Here is a 21,751-nt window from a genome sequence, read left to right on the forward strand (position 1 = left end):
TTTTCCACGAACCAGTAATTAAACCAAAACCCCACGTGCATAACACAATTAGCGCACAAAATTGGCCAAAAATTAAGCCCCGCAACCACCAGAAACAGCAAGTTTTCGCAGCAGACCAACTTGCACAAAATGGCAACCGGGGCAGGCTGGGATTTTCCGACAAGATTTCCCCCCAACAGCAGCAGAGTTGCAACGTCAGAAGAGTTCCGCGGGCGCGAGAGAGAAAATCGATTTCTCGCGCCGTCGTTGGTGTTCGCGCGAGTCAACGCGAGGTGGATTGGGTGTGGGAGGGGGTGGTGCGTCTCTTCTCGTGTCCTGTTTGTTGTGCCAAGTGTATGTTTTGTGTGTTCCCAGCCAACGACTACTAGGATGACTACGAGGATGAGGACTACGTGTCGCGTTCCGCCAACATCAACACAAAAGCGCATCTCTGCCTGGCGCTTGCGACGACCGTTGCTGTGTGCAAAAACGAGCAAAAAGCTCATGAAAAGAGCATCGCAAGCTGCCTTCCTTCGTTGATCCCACAGCTCGTCCCCAGGAACCCGGTGCCCAATTTCCTTTTATAACATCGAGCGCGCACACACACCACCTACTCTGCATCAAGCGATTGTGTGAAAAGTGTATGGAAAAACTTTGGAGCTTATTCGCATCCGCATCACATCACACACTGCGCGCTGACTATCTCTTTCCCTCATCCCTCCCTCCCTTGGTTGATCCCCGGTTCAGGGCGATCCCCGGCGTGGCAACTCCGTGGCGTGCAGGCGAACGGATGTTGGATAACTTTCCTGACACCGGATGAGATTTTGCCATTTCATTTCATTTGAATTTTCCGCCACGAACTCTGTGTGAATGTGTGTGTGTGTTTGCCACCCCCCTTCTTCGTGTGACCACTTCCGGCTGCTCTCCGATTTGTTCGCGAAACGGAACGGATTTTGCATACACAAACAGAATATAAAGTTCACGGCTGCAGCAGCAGCCATGGCGACGACGGCGACTCGCCAACTTGGACGATGATGATGGTTAGTCGACCAAAATGGATATCGCTCGCGGCTAGAGCGTCCAATTTCCCGTCCCGGGAAAAAAAATCCCGGGAATTCCCGGAAAAAAATATTTCCCGTTCCCCGGGAAATTTGTAAATTTCCCGGGAATTCCCGAAATGCAAGCGGAGGTATACATTTTTCTACCTTTCTGCACCAATGTTTTGAAATTATACAAAAAAAAAATATATTTAACTTGATTTATTTTATTCATTGCAATCTACTGTTCATATTGAACTAATTAGTTTGTCTGTAAATTTCATGTCAAGGTTTACTTCAGATAATATTAATTTTTGAATTGAATTTGAATTGACATAATTTAATTTTTCAAAAAGGGTTCTGCGAGACGAATTTGTTTAAAAGTATTCGAGAAATTACAGTTTGAAGTTATAAATTTATGAAGCACGTGAGCTACCAAGGGCGTAAGAGGGTTGAATGTAAAAAATATCGATTAATTTCAACCACTTCTACACTTAACTTAACTTAACTTAACAAAAATCATACCATAAATGAAACCATGAAAAATCGTTAAAAACAAATTCGTATAATATGGAATCAACCCAAAGAATGCAACCATATTTTCAAAACTCGCTTCATATATTTGAAACCTTTGAGTTGTGGTTTCATGAAATAGTGTTTTAAGTTAAAAAGCGCCAGAAATTAGATTTATAAGGCAAATTTATTCACATGTAAAAAATACTTATTCTATTAGAAGCTATTTGCCATGATAAACAATATTTCTGCATGATTTCTTTTCATTTCAATTTATGGTAACTGAGAAAAATTAAAAGCAATTGTATGTTGCCATAGATTTTTACTGTTCAAACAATTTGATTAAAAAAATACTACTTCTCAACAAAAAATTCTGATTTTTTTTTCGATTTGGTACGATTTAAAGACAGCCTCAAAAAATATAAAATTTATATATTTTCTCAAAGCTGGATGATTTTTTTACAAGCAGTCAAGCAATTAAGTGATCCTTACACTTATTTTGATCATTAAAGTTGCTGTTCTATACTAATGTGTTGCAAAATATTGATCAGAAAGAGGACCAGAATGATTTTCGTTGAATTTCAAATTTCCCGGGAATTCCCGGGATTTCCCGGGAAATTTGTTGAAAATTTCCCGTTTCCCGGGAATTTTGTAACCCCGGGAAATTGGACGCTCTACTCGCGGCCATGTAAATCGGAATGGCGGTTTTCCATTTGTGCGAATCCGTGCTCCAGCAGTGGAGCGATCCTGTGCCTCTGGAAGCTCTATTAAATGTACGCCCGATGGCACACCCACGCACAGTCCATACAGTTGATTAGCTTTCAGGGCTTTGAAGCAAAAAGCACCAGAATTACATGCATCGATGCGGTGTGCTACTGGGGAGTATGCTTCGCTGGGAATCGAGCCACAGCTCGGCGATTGCCAGGGCCAAGGAAATTCCATATTTTTGCCAATTCAAATTATATGGCCTCAAATTCAAAAAAAATAAATTAGGTAGCTTACCATTTTAAAATTGTCAAAATAGCAGATCGGGTGCGTTTGGTATGGAATGTCCACGCATCCTTCATCTCCTGTAGATTCTGCAAAAATGTGATCCGTTCACAGAATCCTCTCTGCGGTTAATGCAACGCAGTAGGCCTGGCCGCTGGTATGTATGATATTCAACACACACTTTACGAATCTGTAGCTTCGACCTTCGAGCTTGCTACCTTGACCCACCTTGCTAATGAGACAGCTTGCCAAAAGGATTTTTAGTCGGAAACCGTTTTGTCACTCTTGTATGCACGTCTATTGTTTACATTTTTGAGTACAACTCGGACTTCCGGAATCCAAATTATAAGTGCTTGAATTATTTCGTATTCCTTTCTGCTGGATTAAAGAACAAAATCGCTTATTTCCCTGCATCAATCTTAATGAAACGTGTTGCAAGAGACGAGAATTTTTTTTTGCTTTAAAATAATGTACATAAATTTTTGGGCGCGCAAAAATTTGTTTACTTTTTCTTTTAAAAACATGTTTTGGAACACGAAAAAATGAGTTTTATTGTATATTCAACCATTTTCATTGATTTTTGACAGACTTTCTTACCAATTTATCCAAATTATCATCTTTTTCTAAATTTACATTTTTCTCATTGAAAAATCAAACAAATATTCGAAAGTTGTACACCAATTTGTTGGAAATAAATTTTCTCATCCGAATCCGGCATAAGTTTTATAAAAATGTTGATTATGAAGGAAAATCAAGTTTTTTTTCAAAAAATTATAGGTTTACGCTATTTGTTCATAGGTGGCGACATGTGTCTTTTAGCTTTGCTGCAAATTCTCTATAAATTATCCTTTTTAATTTTTATTATTTTTTTATTGTTTATTTTTTTTATTTTAAGTATTTTATAAATTTTTTTAATGTGGATAAAAAAACGTCAGAAATAACGGATTCATTGCAATTTTTTACGAGGAAATTGAAACAAAAAACAAAAAGCCTGTTGAAACAGTCGAAAAATTTGCCTACCAAAAACAGCGGAAAACCAATCTAAACCAGCCAAAAGCACTGGTAAAGTAATTCCAAAAAACTGGTTGCAATAATTCAATAACTAGCTGAATTAACTATAGAAGCAAGAATAGCAGAAAACTCATAATCAGCCAAAACGCAGCTTTAAAGGCAGCAATTGATATTTTTTTTGAAAATAATTCTCTAAAACTAGTTGAAATAATCATAAAGTAGAGCCATTTATCGTTACAAAAATTGCAAGAGCACCATACAATATATCTTAAGTAGCTAAAAGACTAATTTAAAACGAGCAGTTTTTTAAACAAAAGCATTTTTAAGCTGGTAATTTTGCAAAAGCTACCAACACTTTTATCATAATTTTATTTTATTTACCGTCTGCCAAATTTTCGTTACTTTTTTTTATCTCATTTGATTTGTTGTGAAGCTTCATAAAAATGTTGGTCAAAAATACAAAAAAAAATAACTATGCAATTCTGTTTCCGCTCATTATTGGATGACGAAACGGCCTACCTTTCTCTCACAAAAAAGAAGACAAGCAAAAATTTATGCTTTTCGATACACAGAAAAAAAAAATCATGGTAATATTACATCTGGGGAGGGGTACATCTTTTATGTCAGAAGAAAGATGTAATTTTACCTCCGGAAATGTGTAATTTTACCACTTTTCTGGTGTAATGTCACTTTTTCTGTCTAAATTGAGGTAAAATTACATCATAAAAGAGGTAATATTCAACCTTTCAAAATTACAGCTCCCAAATTTACATTATTTTTTACTGTGTACAAGAGCTGAAATTCTACTGAAAAGATCTACTTTTCAGCACTGAAATGGATACTGAAAAGTTGAGCATTCCAGCACTGGTATCGAAAAGTAATATTTTTCAATATTGTATTGATTAAAATGGTGAATTGACTATACACATCTGGAGTTTTTTTTTTTAAAAAAAAAAGGTCAAATAAACCAAATTTTTAGTTTATGCTTTTTGTGCGATTTTTAAAACCCCTGACTCAAGGCGGTTTCTAAAACACCCAAAAAGCAAAAACTGGAAATTTGGTTTATTTGAATTTTTCAAAAAAAGTCTCCAGGCATGGACATTCGACTTAAAATTCAATTTATATTGTATTATAAGGAATTAAAAAAATATATGTATACAGTCCAGACTCGATTATCCGAAGGCCTCGGAAAATTTCACTTCGGATAATCGAATCACAAAAAGAAAATATTTTTTTGATTGTCCGATTTTTGATTGTCGAGCTTAAGTGTGACCCATAAACTACTCTAAAATGATTAAGAATTTTTAAATCCAAGGTGGCGGCCAAAATTTTAGTGCTGAAATATTTAAAAAATGCATTTTTATATTAATAAGGCAATCAAATCTTCAAATTTAACTAAAGTGGCGTCACATAACTCGAATTTGATGTTTAAAGTAAGAGGATAAAAAATCATGAAAAAAAAATTTATTGCATCTTGTTGCATAAACTACTATTGTGAAATTCCAGACATAACATGTTAATCAAAATTCAACTTATTGCAAATAAATCTGCCACCTTTCATCACTAACGACCTTCTCATCACTTTCAGAGTGCTTTACAGCCCTGCATCCTTCTTTTCCTCGTCATCCTAATCCAATCTCCATAATCCTCTCGACGACGCTCGCCTAAGACGTGTCAATAGTTCAAAAGGGGCCCGCCCCTCAGCAAAACCTTCCAGGAATGCCAACACAACCGAGCTGGAAGTAATTGAGCAGCACAAATCCGTCGTCGTTTTCGACATTGTTGCGTTGCGACGACTCGTTGGGCGAAAAGTAAGTCCCAAGATGAAAACCACCAAACTTGGTTGCTGGTTTTTCTCGGGATTAGTACAAAATTAGAAATGTAATCCTACGCTAAATTAATTTGAATGGGCTTCCCCCCCTTTGTTGTTGATTTGGAACCGTTTCAGCGAGCTCGGAGATTTTGCGGTGAAGCTGGTGGAACCGAACAACTTTGCCTCAAAAGTTTTCAACTGTCGAACTTGTGCATCAGCAGCTAGAAGGACACGGAAAGTTGGACAGTTTGAGAGCGAGGAAAGAGGGAAAACAAATATCGCCCGTTTCCTGCGACATAAGGAGCAGCATCCGCCGCAAAAAAAGAGAGCAATCCAAAGCTGTTGAAGAAAACTTTGCGAAAAGAAGGGAAAATAACAGTCGTTTATCGGCAAAGTCTTTTACTCACACTCTCAAGATGAAGGAACGAAAGAACGACAGCAGATTATGGCTCGCCATTATCCGGGATTGGTGTCCTTTATCCGTAAATGCTTGTTTCGAGCCCGGAATTGGTTTGTGCGATAATAGCTACCGGGACAAATTGAGTGTGATTGTGGTGAGGATGTTGGAAGAGAGATTTTCCCCTGCGGGGTCATTCCGTTGAATGCTTAATTAAATTGTGTGGCCAAAAGAGAGTGAAGTATTTTGGGATTTTTATTATTGATAATATTGAGATATTAACAAGGAAAACGGAAACAGTCCATTTCATAGCATTTTATCTCTGGTGGCACGTCGACGAAAAGAAAAAAGTCAACTGATATAAGCCAACAAAAGAAGATTTACTGCCAGCAGCTCCATTTCCAACTGCACACTATATATAGGAAAAAGGATTTAGAAGATGAGAAATGTGGATGCTTCCATTTTTTAAGAGGATAAGGGAAATTTTCCAAAAAGATTTTATTCATGAAACTGAATTTCACAACTGAAAAAGGATTCGCAATCTCCCCTCTCATTTTTCCTTCTGCGAGAAATTCCGATACATTCGAAGAGAAAACAAACAATTCAATAATTCCAACCATGTTTGGTAATTCATCGATTTTATTTCCGCTGCCCGGAGTGGCCAACAACCACCGCAGAAGCAGCAGTGTTTCGTGAAAATCGAATTACGACGACGGTATTTGTATCCAAAAGCATCTGTCCCGGGGTTCCGTTCCGTTTCCGACCGGGGTTTCACATTCCACCCACGTTCCACGACCTTTCCCCCCTGTCACCTCACACTCCCCCTTTCAGCAATCCTTTTTCCCAGCTATTTTCCGACATAATGCGACTAGCTTATGAACTGGAACGTTTAACTCAATTTGACCGCATCGGGCTCTCCCCTTTCGACCGACGTATGTGTGTCTACACGTGTGTGTATGTGTGCCCGAGCAAGTGTTATCATCATTTCGTTTAACTTTGCTCGTTCAAACGAGGCGAACCGTTTGGCACTTTGAACCTTCCTCCCCCCTTCCCTTTGGTTTCACACCAATCGGAAACCCCCCTCGTTTTTTTTACGGAAGAAGGGATGTTGGCAGCACTGCAGAAAGGATCGAATAGCGCTGGCAACAAATCCGACATAAAAGAGGAGATATTTCCACTAAGTTGGTTTAGCAGTAGATAGCTTAATTCATATTTGAAAATGGCTAAAATTCCAGGAAAGAATAAGAAATCTGAGGAGCGATAATCCCTTTTCAAATGTTAATCCACCCCTCTAAAAGGTGAGAAGGAAGGTTCAATTTTTGCGCTCCGTTTACACCCCTGAATTTTACAGTGAGGGTTGCTTCGGGTCAGACCTGGGTCCAGGTGATGCCCATCGTAACCCTTTTCGTGTTCTGTTCATGGTCCATGGAAAATGGACCACAATAGACGAGCTGACCCTTCCACTTTCTAGTACTCTTCGCTTTACTCGTACACGATTCTTTTCAATTAGTTGAACCAGATGAAATTGGTATCATTTGGCGGCAAGCTTTTTTATGTTGTCCCGGTTGGAAACCGTAAAAGGAAAGTGATTTTCTTTTCATGAAATTTCTCAACAAAAGAAACTTTGCGTGAAAAGAGCAAATTACAGCAAAATACCACCAAATCAACGGCCTAATTCATTAACCATCACCGCTTTAGTAGCTTAACTCCCAAGAACCAACAACAAAGCACTAAATCAATTCCGGGCAAACTTGCCAACCCCAATGAACCCTGCTCCCAAAGGGAGACCCACCTACCGTAAAACATTAACCACCTTTCCTCCCCCAACTAAGCAGAACCAGGTGCCAAGCGCGTGCAGCAGCAGAGGTACGACAAATTATTCAGTTAATCTCCCCCTAAATATTACCTTTTTAACACGTTCTCATTTATGCTTCCCGCGGGAGAAAAACTCATTTAATATTCTCGCCTCTGTTTGAAATATTTACACACCCATCAGAAGGACGGGGGATCTCACCTTCTCACTCTCTGAAAGCTGCGACGACGACGACGACAGCAAAAGTGTCGAGCCGGGCACCAACTTTAGCCTCCAGAGAGGGGTCGGTTGGTTGAGCCGCAACCACCATGAGCAACAGACGAGTTCGTTTTTCCGGAAAATTCGCTCCGACTCCCCTTTTTCCCCATTCCTTGGTGGTTGGTTGGTTCCACTTTTGATGACGAGATTTTTTATAAATTTTGAAAAAAAAAAATAATAACATGATTTAAAAAAATAAAGTGTTTTTAACAAACCAAGCTTCTACACTTGGACCGGCTACGAAATTATAGAAAAAACTTTGTGGTTGATTGGTTCCACTTCTGATGTCAATCTTTTTGATAAATTTTGAAAAAAAAACGAAAATGCTTACAAAACCAAGCAAGCTTTTACGCAAAAGCCGGCTACGAAATTATGAGAAACCTTTGTGGTTTTTTGGTTTTCACTTTTGAGAACGAGATTTTTGATAAATAAAAAAAAAACATTCAAATTATCATTATCCTATTTTTTAAAGTTTACTCGGTGAATTCGGAGACTTGGTATTATTTATCAAATTTGTCAATATTAAAAAAAAATATATCTATAATCTATATCGGCTACGAAATTATGGACGAATTATGTAGTTTTTTGGCTCCACAATCATTACGAGAGTTTTGAAAAATTCTAAAAAAGGAAAAAAATATAGCAAATTCAAATAAAAACAAACATTTGTAATACATCAAGTTCTCAGCAAAAGTCGGCAACGAAACTATGAGAAAATTGTGTGGTTGTTTGGTTCCACTTTCGATGACGACATTTTTAGTAAATTTCGAAAAAGAAAAAAATATAGCAATATCAAATTAAAAAAAAAAAACAATAAACCGAGCTTCTAACCTAAAATTAAGGGGAAATCTTTTAGTTGATTGGTTCCACTCGTGATGACGAGATTTTTAATAAATTTAAAAAAAAGGTAAAAAAAATAATAACAAAAAGTTGGGACAATTACGAAACTTTTTATAACTAACCAAATTTCACTCAATTTCAGTTTCAATAAATTAAGACACTATAAAACTTTTAGAAAATTTGTGCCGATATGAAAGTTCATAAAAAAAAAATTGGGCCGGATACGAAATTATTGAAAAATCTTTAAATGATCCATTATTGATTTTTTTTCATTTTTCCAGGATAAACAAATACTGTTTTTTAGTGACAAAGTTTTGATTTTATTTTACCTAATTTTATTGAGCATTTTTTTACCACAGATGAAATCAATATTTAACTTTATAAAATCATCTATCTTGGTATTGGTATCTTCGTACACGGTAATTAGAAGGAATTCTTAGGAAAAAGATACACGGGAAAATAATAGTTTGTTTTGACTTTTTATTATTAAAAATTGAAATAATTTTTTTTGTATGTTTTTGGGTTACTAAAAGGCATCCTAGGATGGTGCAATTCTTTCACCGAAGATATGAATTTTGAAAAAAAATAATGTAAATATATTTAAGTGATTTTTAATAAAAACCGTGATTTTGAAAAAAAAGATCTATGAAAAAAAAAATTACAGTCAAACAAAATTTCTAAAATTGCTGAGATACAGTCTCTTATAGTTTAAATTTTGTAAAAAATGAGTTTTTCTCAGTGTTAGTTATCAGTTTTCAATTCGCAATGTTTCGAAAACTTTTGATTTAATTCACGTCATTGAAAAAATCTGGTTTTACTTTAATAAAAATTATTGCTAAATTTTCGAATCAACGGAAACCGTTTGAAAGAGCCAAAACACTTATCTTTACAGTTTGAACATTTTTAGCTTGATTTTAAAATTTAGAATTTATTTTTAGTAAAAAAGAATAGACAAATTGCCAGAAAAAAATTATATACTGAAAATTGAAATGATAGTTCGCTAGATATTAGATACTGAGAAAAACTCATCTTCATCCCTATACTGCCAAAAATTTTTTTATTTTTCCCGTGTTCAAGAGGTCATTTTGAACAACTTTTGTTTTACGAAAAACTTTACTTCTCTTGTGTTATGTTTTTCTTGTATTATTTTTAGTTTTTTACTTGCATTTATCTTGTTTAGTTTATCTTTCTTTTGGTAGTATTTGGCCTATTCTACCACCTCCTATTTGCCTTTCTAATTTTTGCTCTAGAATGCACCATTATCATATAAATCGTATAAACACTGCCAAAGTTGACTCCTAAAACGATGACATTTTTAAAAACTTTGGCAAAGCCACATAAAACAAGTAATACTTCCAACCGTAGAATTTTCTAATATTTCAAGAGTTTTTTTTTTCAATTGCTTTTTAAGGATCAAAAATTGGTTGAAAAATGAAATTTTGACAATTTTTTAAATCAAAACCCGTCTAGAGATGGTGTAGAGGAGGGGAGGATGTAGCTCAGCAACCAGCAGTCCTATCAACAAAGAAAAAAGAAAATTGTAAAAAAATGTCCAATCTCTTTAAAAATATTTTGACATATGGAAAATGCTAACAACATTTCATCCAACTCAAAAATAGAAAATTTCAATTTTTTATAGAATAGCGATTTTTATTTTTTTTATTATTCAGTTAATATTGGAATACGAATTGGAATTGGAATATCCCGATGATGCTATGAGACGCGGGTTCGATTCCCGCCTTATCCACTGAGCTTCTATCGGATGGTGAAGTAAAACGTCGGTCCCGGTTTCTCCTGTCTCGTCAGAGGCGCTGGAGCAGAAATCCCACGTTAGAGGAAGGCCATGCCCCGGGGGGCGTAGTGCCAATAGTTTCGTTTTTTTTTTTTGGAATACGTATTTTTTCGCTACAAAACATAACCTGCATTTTTTCCTTATTTTCTCAAAAGAACTACATTTTGTTTGAAGCCAAGTGAATTGCGATGGATTCCACCCGGAACAAAAATTCCAACAAAGTGGGAAGACTTCCGGGGGGAAAAAGAGAAAACTTTTAATATGCTTTCTGTATGTTGCTCGAATGGTGCAAAGCGATTCGTACAAACACACAAAGGGAAATTAAAACCATAATACGAACACCATAGGCGAGACGACATCCAAGAGCAACAAACAAAAGAGAGAAAAAAAAGGTTAAAATGAAGCAAAATGTGTTTTTCGTTCAACCGAACAACCCCTTTTCTCTCCACCACCCCAAAAAGTCCCCTCAAATCCCTTTCCAGGACTTGTTTCTCCATGTTTTCGACCTTTCTCTCTCTGCGAGCTGAACTGCTGCTTGCCGAATGATACTCGCGCGTGAACTCCATAATTTGGCCAACCATCCATCCAAACACCACTTTCCCCAAACTTCAAACCCCCCCTTCAAAGGGACGAACACAAAGGAGGGTGCACCAATACAAGTGCACATCTCACACACACACCCCTCTCGCAAACTCTCGGAAACATAGCGCGACCATTTCGTGTTGTGGTTTTTCTTTCAATTTATGGTAATTTGTATGTTCTAGATAATTTGCGCAAACTCTTCACACCGTTCACCGTTTTCTCACACTCTCACTACTTGCTCTCTCTCTCTCTCTCGAAGGACTACAACGTCACATAAAATATGTATCCTGCCAACGCCAGTGCCCGGTTGCTTTCTCTTTCCCGTGCTGCTCTCTTTTCCTCCTGAGGTTGAGATAGTCTGGGTTTTGAACGTAACCCACACCACCCCATATTTCAGTCAAACAGAACAAATTCTGGGATAGGAAAGTGAAAGGGGGGACGGGGGGTCAAGTCGACAAAAGCGCACCGACATTACTTTCTTTCTTTTTACAGTTTATGAGCTTTCAGGGGGGAAATTTATCGCTTGACACAGTGGGTTCAGTGCGAAAATAGCATTTGAAACAATTTGGTGGAGACGCATGGTGAAATTGTGACGTTTAATAAGCCCATTTTCTTTGAACAAAAATAAATAAATTTAGTTTAAACAGCTGAAGATTTTTTTTCAAACGAATTAAACGAATGTTACGTTTGAAGGCCGGCTAGGAAACTATGAGAAAGTGTAATCTGTATCAGATTTGACCCATCGATTTTGACAACACCGCACAGTGAGCGAAATGGAACCCAAATTCGGACTTAATTGAACGCGGCTGGTTCCGTTGTATGAAAGTAGTGTTCCTTTTATTAAAAAAAACCGGAAAATCGATTGGTTATGGTTTCATCCACCGCACGTCGCGGCAAATGGTTCATTTTGCCCAATCCCCCTCCACCATTTTTTACATTTTTTCTTGAAAATCGGTCTGTATTTAGAGCGGAGGCTGAATGCGGCCATCCAAAATGCACTTAACTTTTGTGAAAATGTCCCAGAAATCCAGTAAAAATAACCACTTGCACCGCAAAAATCATCTAGAGTCCATTTAACCCCAATTCCATTATAAAAGCATATTTGACCGTTTTGAAATTTTAGGTCAGATATTCAAAAAAAATCAAATTATTCGCTCTACAGCATTGCCTTGGCGTTCTCGATTGCGAGATTCCTGCTCGAAACTAAGTGTTCGAAGGCTTGATTGTTGAGGCAATTGCAAACCTCTTTTTACAACTTAGCTTCCATCCACCCCGGGATTCAAACTGACGACATTCGTATTGTGAGTCCAATTGCATACCAGCGATTCCACCGAGGCAGGACCCAGGGAGACAACTCCTACACCTGGACTGAGTTATCGACCTAACCCTTTAGGTTAGACCGGGGCCAACATTTACTTCCCCATCCGACGGAAGGCGTGGTCAGACAAATCTCATCTCGAAAATTGCCACCGGGACCTTCTGAGATCGAACCCAGGCCGACTGGGTGAGAGGCAACCACTCTTACCTCTACACCACGGTCCCACGGTAGGTCAGATATTTAAAATCCGAAAATATTTTTATCGTAAAGATCAGACAATTTTACATACGAATGAAAATTTGCACTTGATAGTTTGACACATTTATGTTGATATAGAAATTAAACTAAATAAAAAAAATTAAGAATCAGTTTTGGGCCAATTTTCCCAAACACAGAATAAACTGCCTTTTACACAATTTTTATTTTTATCAACATAAATGTGTCAAACTATGAGGTGCAAATCGTCATTCTTATGTAAAATTGTCTGATCTTTACGTAAAAAATATTTTTTGATTTTTAAAATCTGACCTAACATTTGAAAACGGCCAAAAATATAGCGGAATTGGGGTTGAATGGACCCTGGATGATTTTTGCGGTGCAAGTGGTTATTTTTCCTGAATTTCTGGAGAACCATCACCAATCGATTCCCCGGATTTTTTACATAAGAAACACTTATTTTTATACCAGGAAATCAGCCTATTTTGGCAACAACTCGATTTGATCCGTATTTTTTTTTCGACATTTAAATTTCAAAAATATTTCACCCACAGTGCCACACTCTCTCAACCCCCACCGACGCGGCAAAGCCAGTCCAGAGGCCATGAGCTTGCTCAATTTTTCACTATATTAGGTGGCATGGTGTCACGGTGCGAACAAGAGCAACTCCGGCTGCCATATCGGAACAAGTGTATCACAGGCAGGGTATCACACACAGCGACCAAGTTCCCCGGCTAGCCCAGTCAGTGTTGGTTTGGTGAAACCGAGAGAGAGAGTGAGCGAGAGAGAATTAGCGAGATCACTTCTCCCCCCAGGAAGTGGGTCCCTTTTTGACTGTGACTGAGAGATCCTTAACTTTTCAGGTTGTCGTGTTTATTTTAATTTTGTATGAAATTACACAAAGTTTTCGCCTCTGGTTCTCCCCCCCACACACACCTTGCCCACATTTTATCGCTGAGTCTACCTGCTGCTCTAGAATGTGTATTAAGGGGCCACCACACCAACGCCGTAAGGGGAAAAGTTATTTCACACTTTTTCCGCAAATTCAGCTAAATGGTTCACCAAAATTGAACGCGCTGGGCGAAAAAAAAACAAGATGGAAGAGAGATTTGTGTTTCGCGTGTGATGGAGAGGCGAAAAAGTTTGATAAGGTGAATAGAGTTTATAAACTGTGCGGTTGACGTGCTTGAGAAGGGGATGCTTGGGGAGACGATTTTGGGAGGGGGAACAACAGATCAATATTTGTCTCCACTCTTTTTTTTCGGTGTGGTGAAGTGTTCTTGAAGTTGATTTATTCAGCATATTTTATGTCAAAAACTGAGAGTCACAGCAGATTGGCGTGGCATCATAAAAAGTAATTTAGGTAGAAAAAACTTTTTTCTAAAATTGCTAAAATAAATTTAGTTTTTTTTAGAACTGAAAGTAAAATGAAAATTAAGTAGATCAAAATAACAAACTTCATAAAATGCCTTAAGCTACCAATAAAAAAAAACAAACTAAACAAGATAAATATATATAAAAAACATCAAACATGAATGAAGAATAATATAAAACAAACAAAAAATTGGGCAGTACAGGGGCGAGAAAAAATTAATATGGCAGTGTTGCCAAGTTAAAAATAATAATAATAATTTTGGAAAACTTCAAAATCATGGCCGGAAAAATAGTTAAATATTTTATTTAAAATCGGATTTCACATCAAAAAATTATTTAAAGAAAATTTGACATAACGAACGTTTGGTAAAAAATGCATTTTCAGCACTGAATTTTCAAATACCGATATCTCAGCAACTATTAATCTATTTTTCAAATAATTTCGTGCTCAAACTCAACCAAGTTCAACGAATCTCCTTTGTGGTTAATTTTACGCAGTAGGGCTGGCCTGGCATTTTTTATTTTTTCCCTTTTACAAAAGTTCACGTGGTTTACATATTTGTTCTTATTTTTGACAAAGAAGCAATTCTCCTCCAATTCCGGAAATGAATTTAATTTGTATTTTGTTAGATTGGCTTAATCTTTGTGGGGGGCTTTCCCTTTGTTTTGACCAAAGAAACTACTTGTGTCATTGATTCACCCCTATAGTAAAATGGTACGCAAATTTTTTAAAATCTGTAACTTTTGAAGGATTTTTCTGATAGATTTGGTGTCTTCCGCAAAGTTGTAGGTATCGATGAGGATGATTCAGAAAAATAGTCACATGGAAAAAATATTTATATTTTTTAATGAACTTTTTATTTTAGAAATGTATGACAAACATGTTGCCTATCTTGAAAACAAAAAAAAACGGAGAAAATAAAAAAAATCCCCGACAAAAAATGTTATTTGGTAAATCGAATTTGCAAACGCCTTATTTAGGGTAACAAAATGATTTTTTGTATTTATGAAAATGGTGTCTATCTTTGCCCATTTCGGAAAAAAATATCGAAAAGCTGAAAAAAAAAAACTTTATTATTTTCACTTAAAATCCAACATATTGAAAAGAAAAATGATTTCCATTTTTTTCGTAATATGATTAAACATCAAGTATTGCAAAACAATGAAATATTAATTCAAAAAATACTAACTTTTCAGGCTGCAATCTTAAAAAATGTTAAACGATTTTGCAAATGTAACATCCTAGAGCAGAACTGTTAAATTGTAATAAACACTAATTGAATTGAATAGTTGAATTTTCAACGATTCAAGAGATCACACCTTCCAATGATGTCATAAAACAACAATATACAATGTAACTGATCGAAGCTTAATGGCTGGTAACCTGGCTTAACCAGCAGTAAAGTAGCAGCTTTGTCACGCAAATAACCCGATTGCGTCACACCAGACTAGTCAGTCAGCCCGACTAGTAGTGGCTGGAGTATCAGCTATAAAAAGAAATACAACTCTCACCCTTGACCACGGGATTTCGCGACGTAAATTGAATATACACAACAATCATAAATTCGCCACATCTACAACAATCTCGTCGTCGTCGACCGGCGGGACAGTTTTACAGCCCATTAACCTTTGACGCCGTTTTGGTCATCAACAATGTATTAAAATATTGCAAAAACAAAGTAAAGGATTAGCTACTTACGTGAATCGCGCTGCTTATCGCTACTGACTTGCTTTGGAGAACAGTTCTTCTTATTTGGTATTGGACGTAGGCCTACTTGAGACTGCAAAAGGTGATTGTTGTTTTTTTTTTTTTCGAGAAAAGAGCAGAACGTGAGAATTAGTTCGCACCCTCCGTCTTCGCAAGCGTCACTTACATTTTTACTAACTTTATCGGTCCGTTCCCCGCTCGGCAGGCGGGCGACTGACACTTCCGGACTGTCCTCCGGCGGCGGCGGCTGCGCGACCCAGTTGTACTCCCGCTTCTCGATCGCCACTCCCCACCGATCGTACTCGGCCGATTGTTGCCTGCAAGAATCGCGCAATTTAACCACAATTCTACACAAAGTTCCGATCCAGCCAGACTCACCTCAACCCTTCGTAGCAATCCAGACAGACCACTGCGTAGTCGCCGTTCTCGAGCAGCAGTCCGTCACTTTTCCGGTTCGCCACGAAGGGATACTCCCGGATGGGCAACGCCCGCACCCGCTTCCGGTAGGTCGTGATCCCGCACAGGTGGCAGCAGTAGTCGTGGAAGTTGTACTCCCGGCTGCCCGGGGGTACCGTGTTTTGAGCGTCGTATCTAGAGAAGGTGGAAGGATAATTTTTAGATGAGATTTTTTTTTCTACCAAATCGGCTGATTTCATGACATTTAATTCTTTTATACGTAAATATTCGAAAGAGTCCCGATATTTTTTAACCTTCATTTTTGGATGAAAATAAACATTTTTATGCTTGTTTCTATTTAGCCGGGACCCGTGGTGTAGGGGTAAGCGTGGTTGCCTCTCACCCAGTCGGCCTGGGTTCGATCTCAGAAGGTCCCGGTGGCATTTTTCGAGACGAGATTTGTCTGATCACGCCTTCCGTCGGACGGGGAAGTAAATGTTGGCCCCGGTCTAACCCAGAGGTTAGGTCGTTAGCTCAGTTCAGGTGTAGGAGTCGTCTCCCTGGGTCCTGCCTCTGTGGATTCGCTGGTAGGCAGTTGGACTCACAATCCAAAGGTCGTCAGTTTGAATCCCGGGTGGATGGAAGCTAAGGTGTAAAACGAGGTTTGCAATTGCCTCAACAATCAAGCCTTCGGACACCTAGTTTCGAGTAGGAATCTCTCAATCGAGAACGCCAAGGCAATGCTGTAGAGCGAATAATTTGATTTGATTTTTTTGATTTGCTTGTTTCTATTTACGAATTAGATAAATTCATCACCAGAAAATGGGATCTAAGGGGTCCTTGAGCAAAAATAAACACCCAAAAAATTTACTAAAAGAAAAAGTGTCTATTTTATATGTAAAGCTGCGGTATCCAAAGCGTTCTCAATCTCAGATGGTAGTCCCAGATGTCCCCGGCAAGCTCCAGGTCGAATCTGGTTGATATCTGGATGGAACACTTTTTTATTTGAGTTTGAAAATCGTGCAATTTTTTCACTAAAATGCCTTAACTTCCTGCAGATTTAATCAATTTTGATGCATTACTCTTCATTTTGTTGCAATTTTAGGCCCATTTTGAATTTCGAAATTCATTTGAATTTCGCCTTTGTTACAGCCTTTTTAAGATTTTTGACGTTTTTGTACCTCTAAACTCATATTTGCCCCGATGCTAATTTTTTATGTCTAAATTTGAAAATTTCAGGCAGGTTGGTAAGATCGATGCAAAATTGGTATTTTTTTTTTAAATTTTAAGATTCTCAGAATCAAAAATTATATAATGCCGTCATTTAAGCCATCATCTAAGACTACGGAAAATCATCTATATAATATATCCGGAGCATTAGAATTAAGCATCTGTGCCAATTTTAAGCAATATTGGTTAAGATTAACCCAATGACACTAGAGCATGAAGCTGTAAAAAAAAACATTTTCAAGCAAAAATTACTTTTTTAAATCACTAATAACTATTCAGGATTGAGTTTTATAGCTTTGATATGTTCGAAAAAGTTTTAAAGCATTACATTCTAAATAAGAATCTCACCTTTGGCATTATTTGAATGTAAGTAGTGCACCCTGCAGACAAAACCACAAAACCGTAAGAAAATTTGGCATTTCATACATTTTTTTCATACAAGCTTCACCTTCAAGTATGGGTAAATGTTGACGGGTTTTGCTAATATTTGACCGAGAGTCCTAAAATCGCTCAAGGAACAATATTAAGCTTGTGGAGTGATGTGATCAGCCTAGTTTTCACGTAACTTCAACATGATTTATTTTTTTAGTGTATCCATGATCTTGAATATTCTGCAGTTCTACATCTTACATTCCTTGAAGGAAGACAAAAAAGAACTCACGACTCTCTAAATTGAAAGCAAAATACACTTTTTTTGTTGAAGCATGAATATCGTTAGCATCACACGGAGAAAAATCGCGAACAAGTTTTCATGAGATTCGGAATCAGAAACAAAGTGTTCAAATTTCAATGCGCCGAACGTAGAATTGGGTGTATTTCACTAAACTTGTTAAATTCTGAGGAAAATTCACTAAAATCTGACCATATTTACAAGCATTTCTGAGAAGGTTAGATTTTGACAAAACGAAGTGATCTGAAATGAGGGTGTAGATATAGGCAGTGCATTACGTACTTTATCAACTTAACTCACACGGTCGTTTGACTCACACCAGAATTTCGTTCGCAAAGAATTCATTCGTTTGACATTCTACCGTAATTCGATCACCTTCCTCATGACTGCATTCAAATGATTGCTGTCACCCCACGGCCCACACTTACTTGCACAAGCGAGAAAGAGAACGGCAAAGAGAGAAAGAGAAAGAGCATGTGCCGTCGTGTCGCCCGGGCTGTTTCTGGTGTTGAGCTCGGCATTCTTTCGTGTCAACTTCGTGTGTGTCAGCTGACGGACGCATCCAAATGACCGCCCGGCGCTGTCAGTGAACATTTAACGATGATAGCTGACTCCGGGCTCTGTCGAATATCAGGTAATAACTTTTGGTGACTGCTTCTTTTTTCAATCCTTGATTCTAAGCTACAAATTGAATAGCGGAATTGTCTTGTTCCTCATTTCATTAGGAACATTTGGCAGTTGTTTTTTATTTGTGAAAATTTTAAAATTAATGCCAGTGATGAAAACTCGTTTAAAAGTGAATCCAAATCCGAATCAGACAACGTAAGAAATCTTCATTAAAAAATAACTGATAACTGAGACCAGATGTAATAACTGGACGTTGCTTTGAACGAAATAAGTTGGTATTGAGAGGAAATTGAGGATGGTTTGGAGAAATTTGGTGAGATCAAACCATTGATTTTGTGTTTATATAAGCGCTGATTCCATTTTTGGCTTTTGGGATTGCAAGGTTAAGGAAAAGTTGAGAACTTTTGTGGTGCTTGGTTAATGTTCAGGCGGGCCCACAAATGCCCGATGACCCCGGAATTGGGGCTGACACCACCTAATGTCCGTCCCAATGAGGTAAGCTGTATCAGCATAAAAAAAGTCTGATACAAATTAAACTTTTCCATCACTTCGTAGCCGGCCTACGGATATTGGATTAGTTGTGCACGCGCACACATGCATTGTTACTTCCTCTACCACCAGGATAAAAAAAAAACTCTAGTTTGATAAAAGTGGCCGTTTTTTCAGTGATGGAAAATGTACTGGAGGACTCTGAATATTAGGGTGGTTCAAATTTGACTTATGACCTTCCAAATGGTCTGGGTGTACTGAGCATAAATCTCAAATTGAACTAGACTGAAACTCGAGCTGCCCTAGCATGGGGAAAGTGACTTTTTGAGATATGGCTATTTAGCCCTTTTTGTTCTTAAGCCATTTTTGCGATTCATGCCAACATCATAGGCGTAAACGCATTTTTTTTTTTGCGGTAAGTTTGGCATAGATAACATTGCAGTTTTGAGTTCTCTGGAGTTCTGTACTGACCTTTGAGAAAAAGGAACGAGTTTTGATCAGTTTTCAAACTATTGAAGAATTACAAACTTCAAAGATTCTTGATATGAATAAATGCATTCTTCTAAAACGCTCAACCAAACCACAATTCTTGATATTTCAAATCTACCCGATCTTCAAATTAAAGTAAAAAAAATCTGGGAAATCTCGTTTAGCTTTCGAGAAAAAGAATTAATTGTTAGGGGTCATGGTGATTTTTAGTTCCATCAAACTTTCAAAAGTGGTACTTTTGTTTAACAGTATTATTATAATTCATAGAAATTCTACGCCATATTATGGACATGAAATTCAAATACCTAATCTGATCCAATCCCAATCCAATTTAATCAAACACATTTATGATTTCTGTACATCCGAGAGGCCGGCCAAGCCTACTGCGTTGCATTGTTTGCAGAGATAGATTATGTGAACGGATCACATTTCACACAATCAACAGGGGAGGAAGAATGCGTGGACATACCGTATCAAACGCTTCGGTTACGGAAGTGAAATTCAAACTTTTAAACGCATTAAATTTGTTTTTTAAATTGCACAAACGCTGATTTGAGCTTCAAGTAATCACGTATCAAAAATTCAAACATTTATAAAGTCATAGAGTTACTTACTTCCGCCATTGATTCAACAGCGAGTGATAACAAAATGTACAGACCAACGCCGAGCTGTCTTCGCGCAGCTGTTCCGCGTTGGGAGGTGACTTGTGTTTGGACAGGAAGGGAAAATACGGTCGAGAACCCTAAAAATAGGAAAGCGATTGTGTTATTCGTCCTGGTGTAAAGAAATGTTTCCAGAAACCTACCTCTTTGTTGGCGTATAACAATCTAGCGAAGCTCAGTTCCGAGTGTAGGCCACAGACGAAGCAGTACACCGACGTGCTGGCCACGCTCGAGCCGGCCGGCGTGGTCGGGGGCGTGGCCAGTGCGATCGGCGCCCGGTGCTGCCCGGGGACACCCCCAACACCACCACCCCCGCCACCGCCCCCGCTCGGCGAGACCGCGTTCGGCGTCGGCGACGGAATGATGTACTTGCGGTGCTCGAGCGGCACCCGGTCCGCGTCCATCGTCTCCCACTGGACGGTCAGGTTGTTGACGCAGACCTTGCACGCCAGCACCCGGCCCGGGCCCTGGTCGTTGCTGCCTTTCAGGCAGGGGAAATGCATTGCATGCGAATTCATGTGCTCGGCACTGGTCGACAGCCACTCCATCGATTGGGCGGGGAAGTTATTCTTACAAATGTAACATCTAGGGAAAAATGGGGAGGTTGAGTTTGAGCTACAGAGTGACAACGGAGCAGGGAACTTACGAAAAAACATGACCGTTTTCAACTGGTCCTTGAGAGTGAGGCGGTGTATTTGGTCTTGAATCTCTTCGGAAGTCCTTCTGGTCCCGCAGCGGTCCGGAAGGAGCAGAGGCAGATTCATAAGGCTAAAATAACAGAAGCGATTGTTTTAGTTATTTAAGTTAGATTTTGCAAGTTGAAGTGATTACCTTAAATCGAACAACCTCGTTTATCACACTTGGCGTCATTTTCGTAGGAGACGGATACCTTTCTTCAACATTGCTTACGGTGCCACCCTCCGACAGATGATGATTCTTCTTATTGCACGTTGAACATATTTGCACCATACCTTAAACGGGGAAGAATAAATAAAAATTACATGTTTTTAATGTAACTTTTCCTAATGCAATTTGTTTAAATAAAACAACACAGAAATGGGTGTAAAAACCAAATCGTTAATGTAATTTTACTATTTTTATGATGTAAAATTACACAGTTTGCTGTTTAAGGATGTTGACACAGAAAAATGCGTAATTTTACATCAAAAACTAAGTAAAATTACATCCGCGAGGTGGTATTGTCACTGTAATTTTTCTCACACGTTGATTTAGGTAAAATTACATAAGAAAGAATTAAATAGAATGAAACCTCAATTACCTTGTGGACTTATCGGACTAGCATTGGCCGGTGCTTTCATCGTTTTGATGAAGGGAAAGTACGGCTCCCGTTCGGCGTTTGGACAGCAGTAGACGAGCCGCAGCTGCGACGACGGGGTGTCGAAACCGCACGTGTAGCACACGAACGTGGCCGCCCGCTCCTGCGTCGGCTGGCGCTTCCTTATCTGGTACTTGCGTTGACTCTCCGGTACGTATCGAACCTGGGTAGGGGAAAAGAAAACATACACACTCAATTAGATAGGTTATCA

The 21,751-nt window shown here is 38.3% G+C and overlaps 1 protein-coding gene across 3 annotated transcripts in view; it reads right to left on the reverse strand.

Moving 5' to 3' along the window:
- LOC6038993 overlaps positions 1–21,751 on the reverse strand; it is a 140,688-nt gene that overhangs the window by 56,268 nt on the left and 62,669 nt on the right. For 2 of the 3 annotated variants that reach the window (XM_038262723.1, XM_038262721.1), the window contains exons 5-12: positions 21,484–21,703; positions 21,036–21,175; positions 20,851–20,972; positions 20,348–20,789; positions 20,157–20,284; positions 16,020–16,232; positions 15,808–15,958; positions 15,633–15,714 (exon numbers count right to left, since the gene is read on the reverse strand). In XM_038262723.1, coding sequence (XP_038118651.1) covers positions 15,633–15,714; positions 15,808–15,958; positions 16,020–16,232; positions 20,157–20,284; positions 20,348–20,789; positions 20,851–20,972; positions 21,036–21,175; positions 21,484–21,703 — 1,498 coding nt within the window. The remainder of the gene's footprint in view (positions 1–15,632; positions 15,715–15,807; positions 15,959–16,019; positions 16,233–20,156; positions 20,285–20,347; positions 20,790–20,850; positions 20,973–21,035; positions 21,176–21,483; positions 21,704–21,751) is intronic. The other variant, XM_038262722.1, reaches the window with a different exon arrangement.

Source organism: Culex quinquefasciatus, chromosome 3 (genome assembly GCF_015732765.1).
Source record: "Culex quinquefasciatus strain JHB chromosome 3, VPISU_Cqui_1.0_pri_paternal, whole genome shotgun sequence".
NCBI classification, from domain to species: Eukaryota; Metazoa; Arthropoda; class Insecta; order Diptera; family Culicidae; genus Culex; species Culex quinquefasciatus.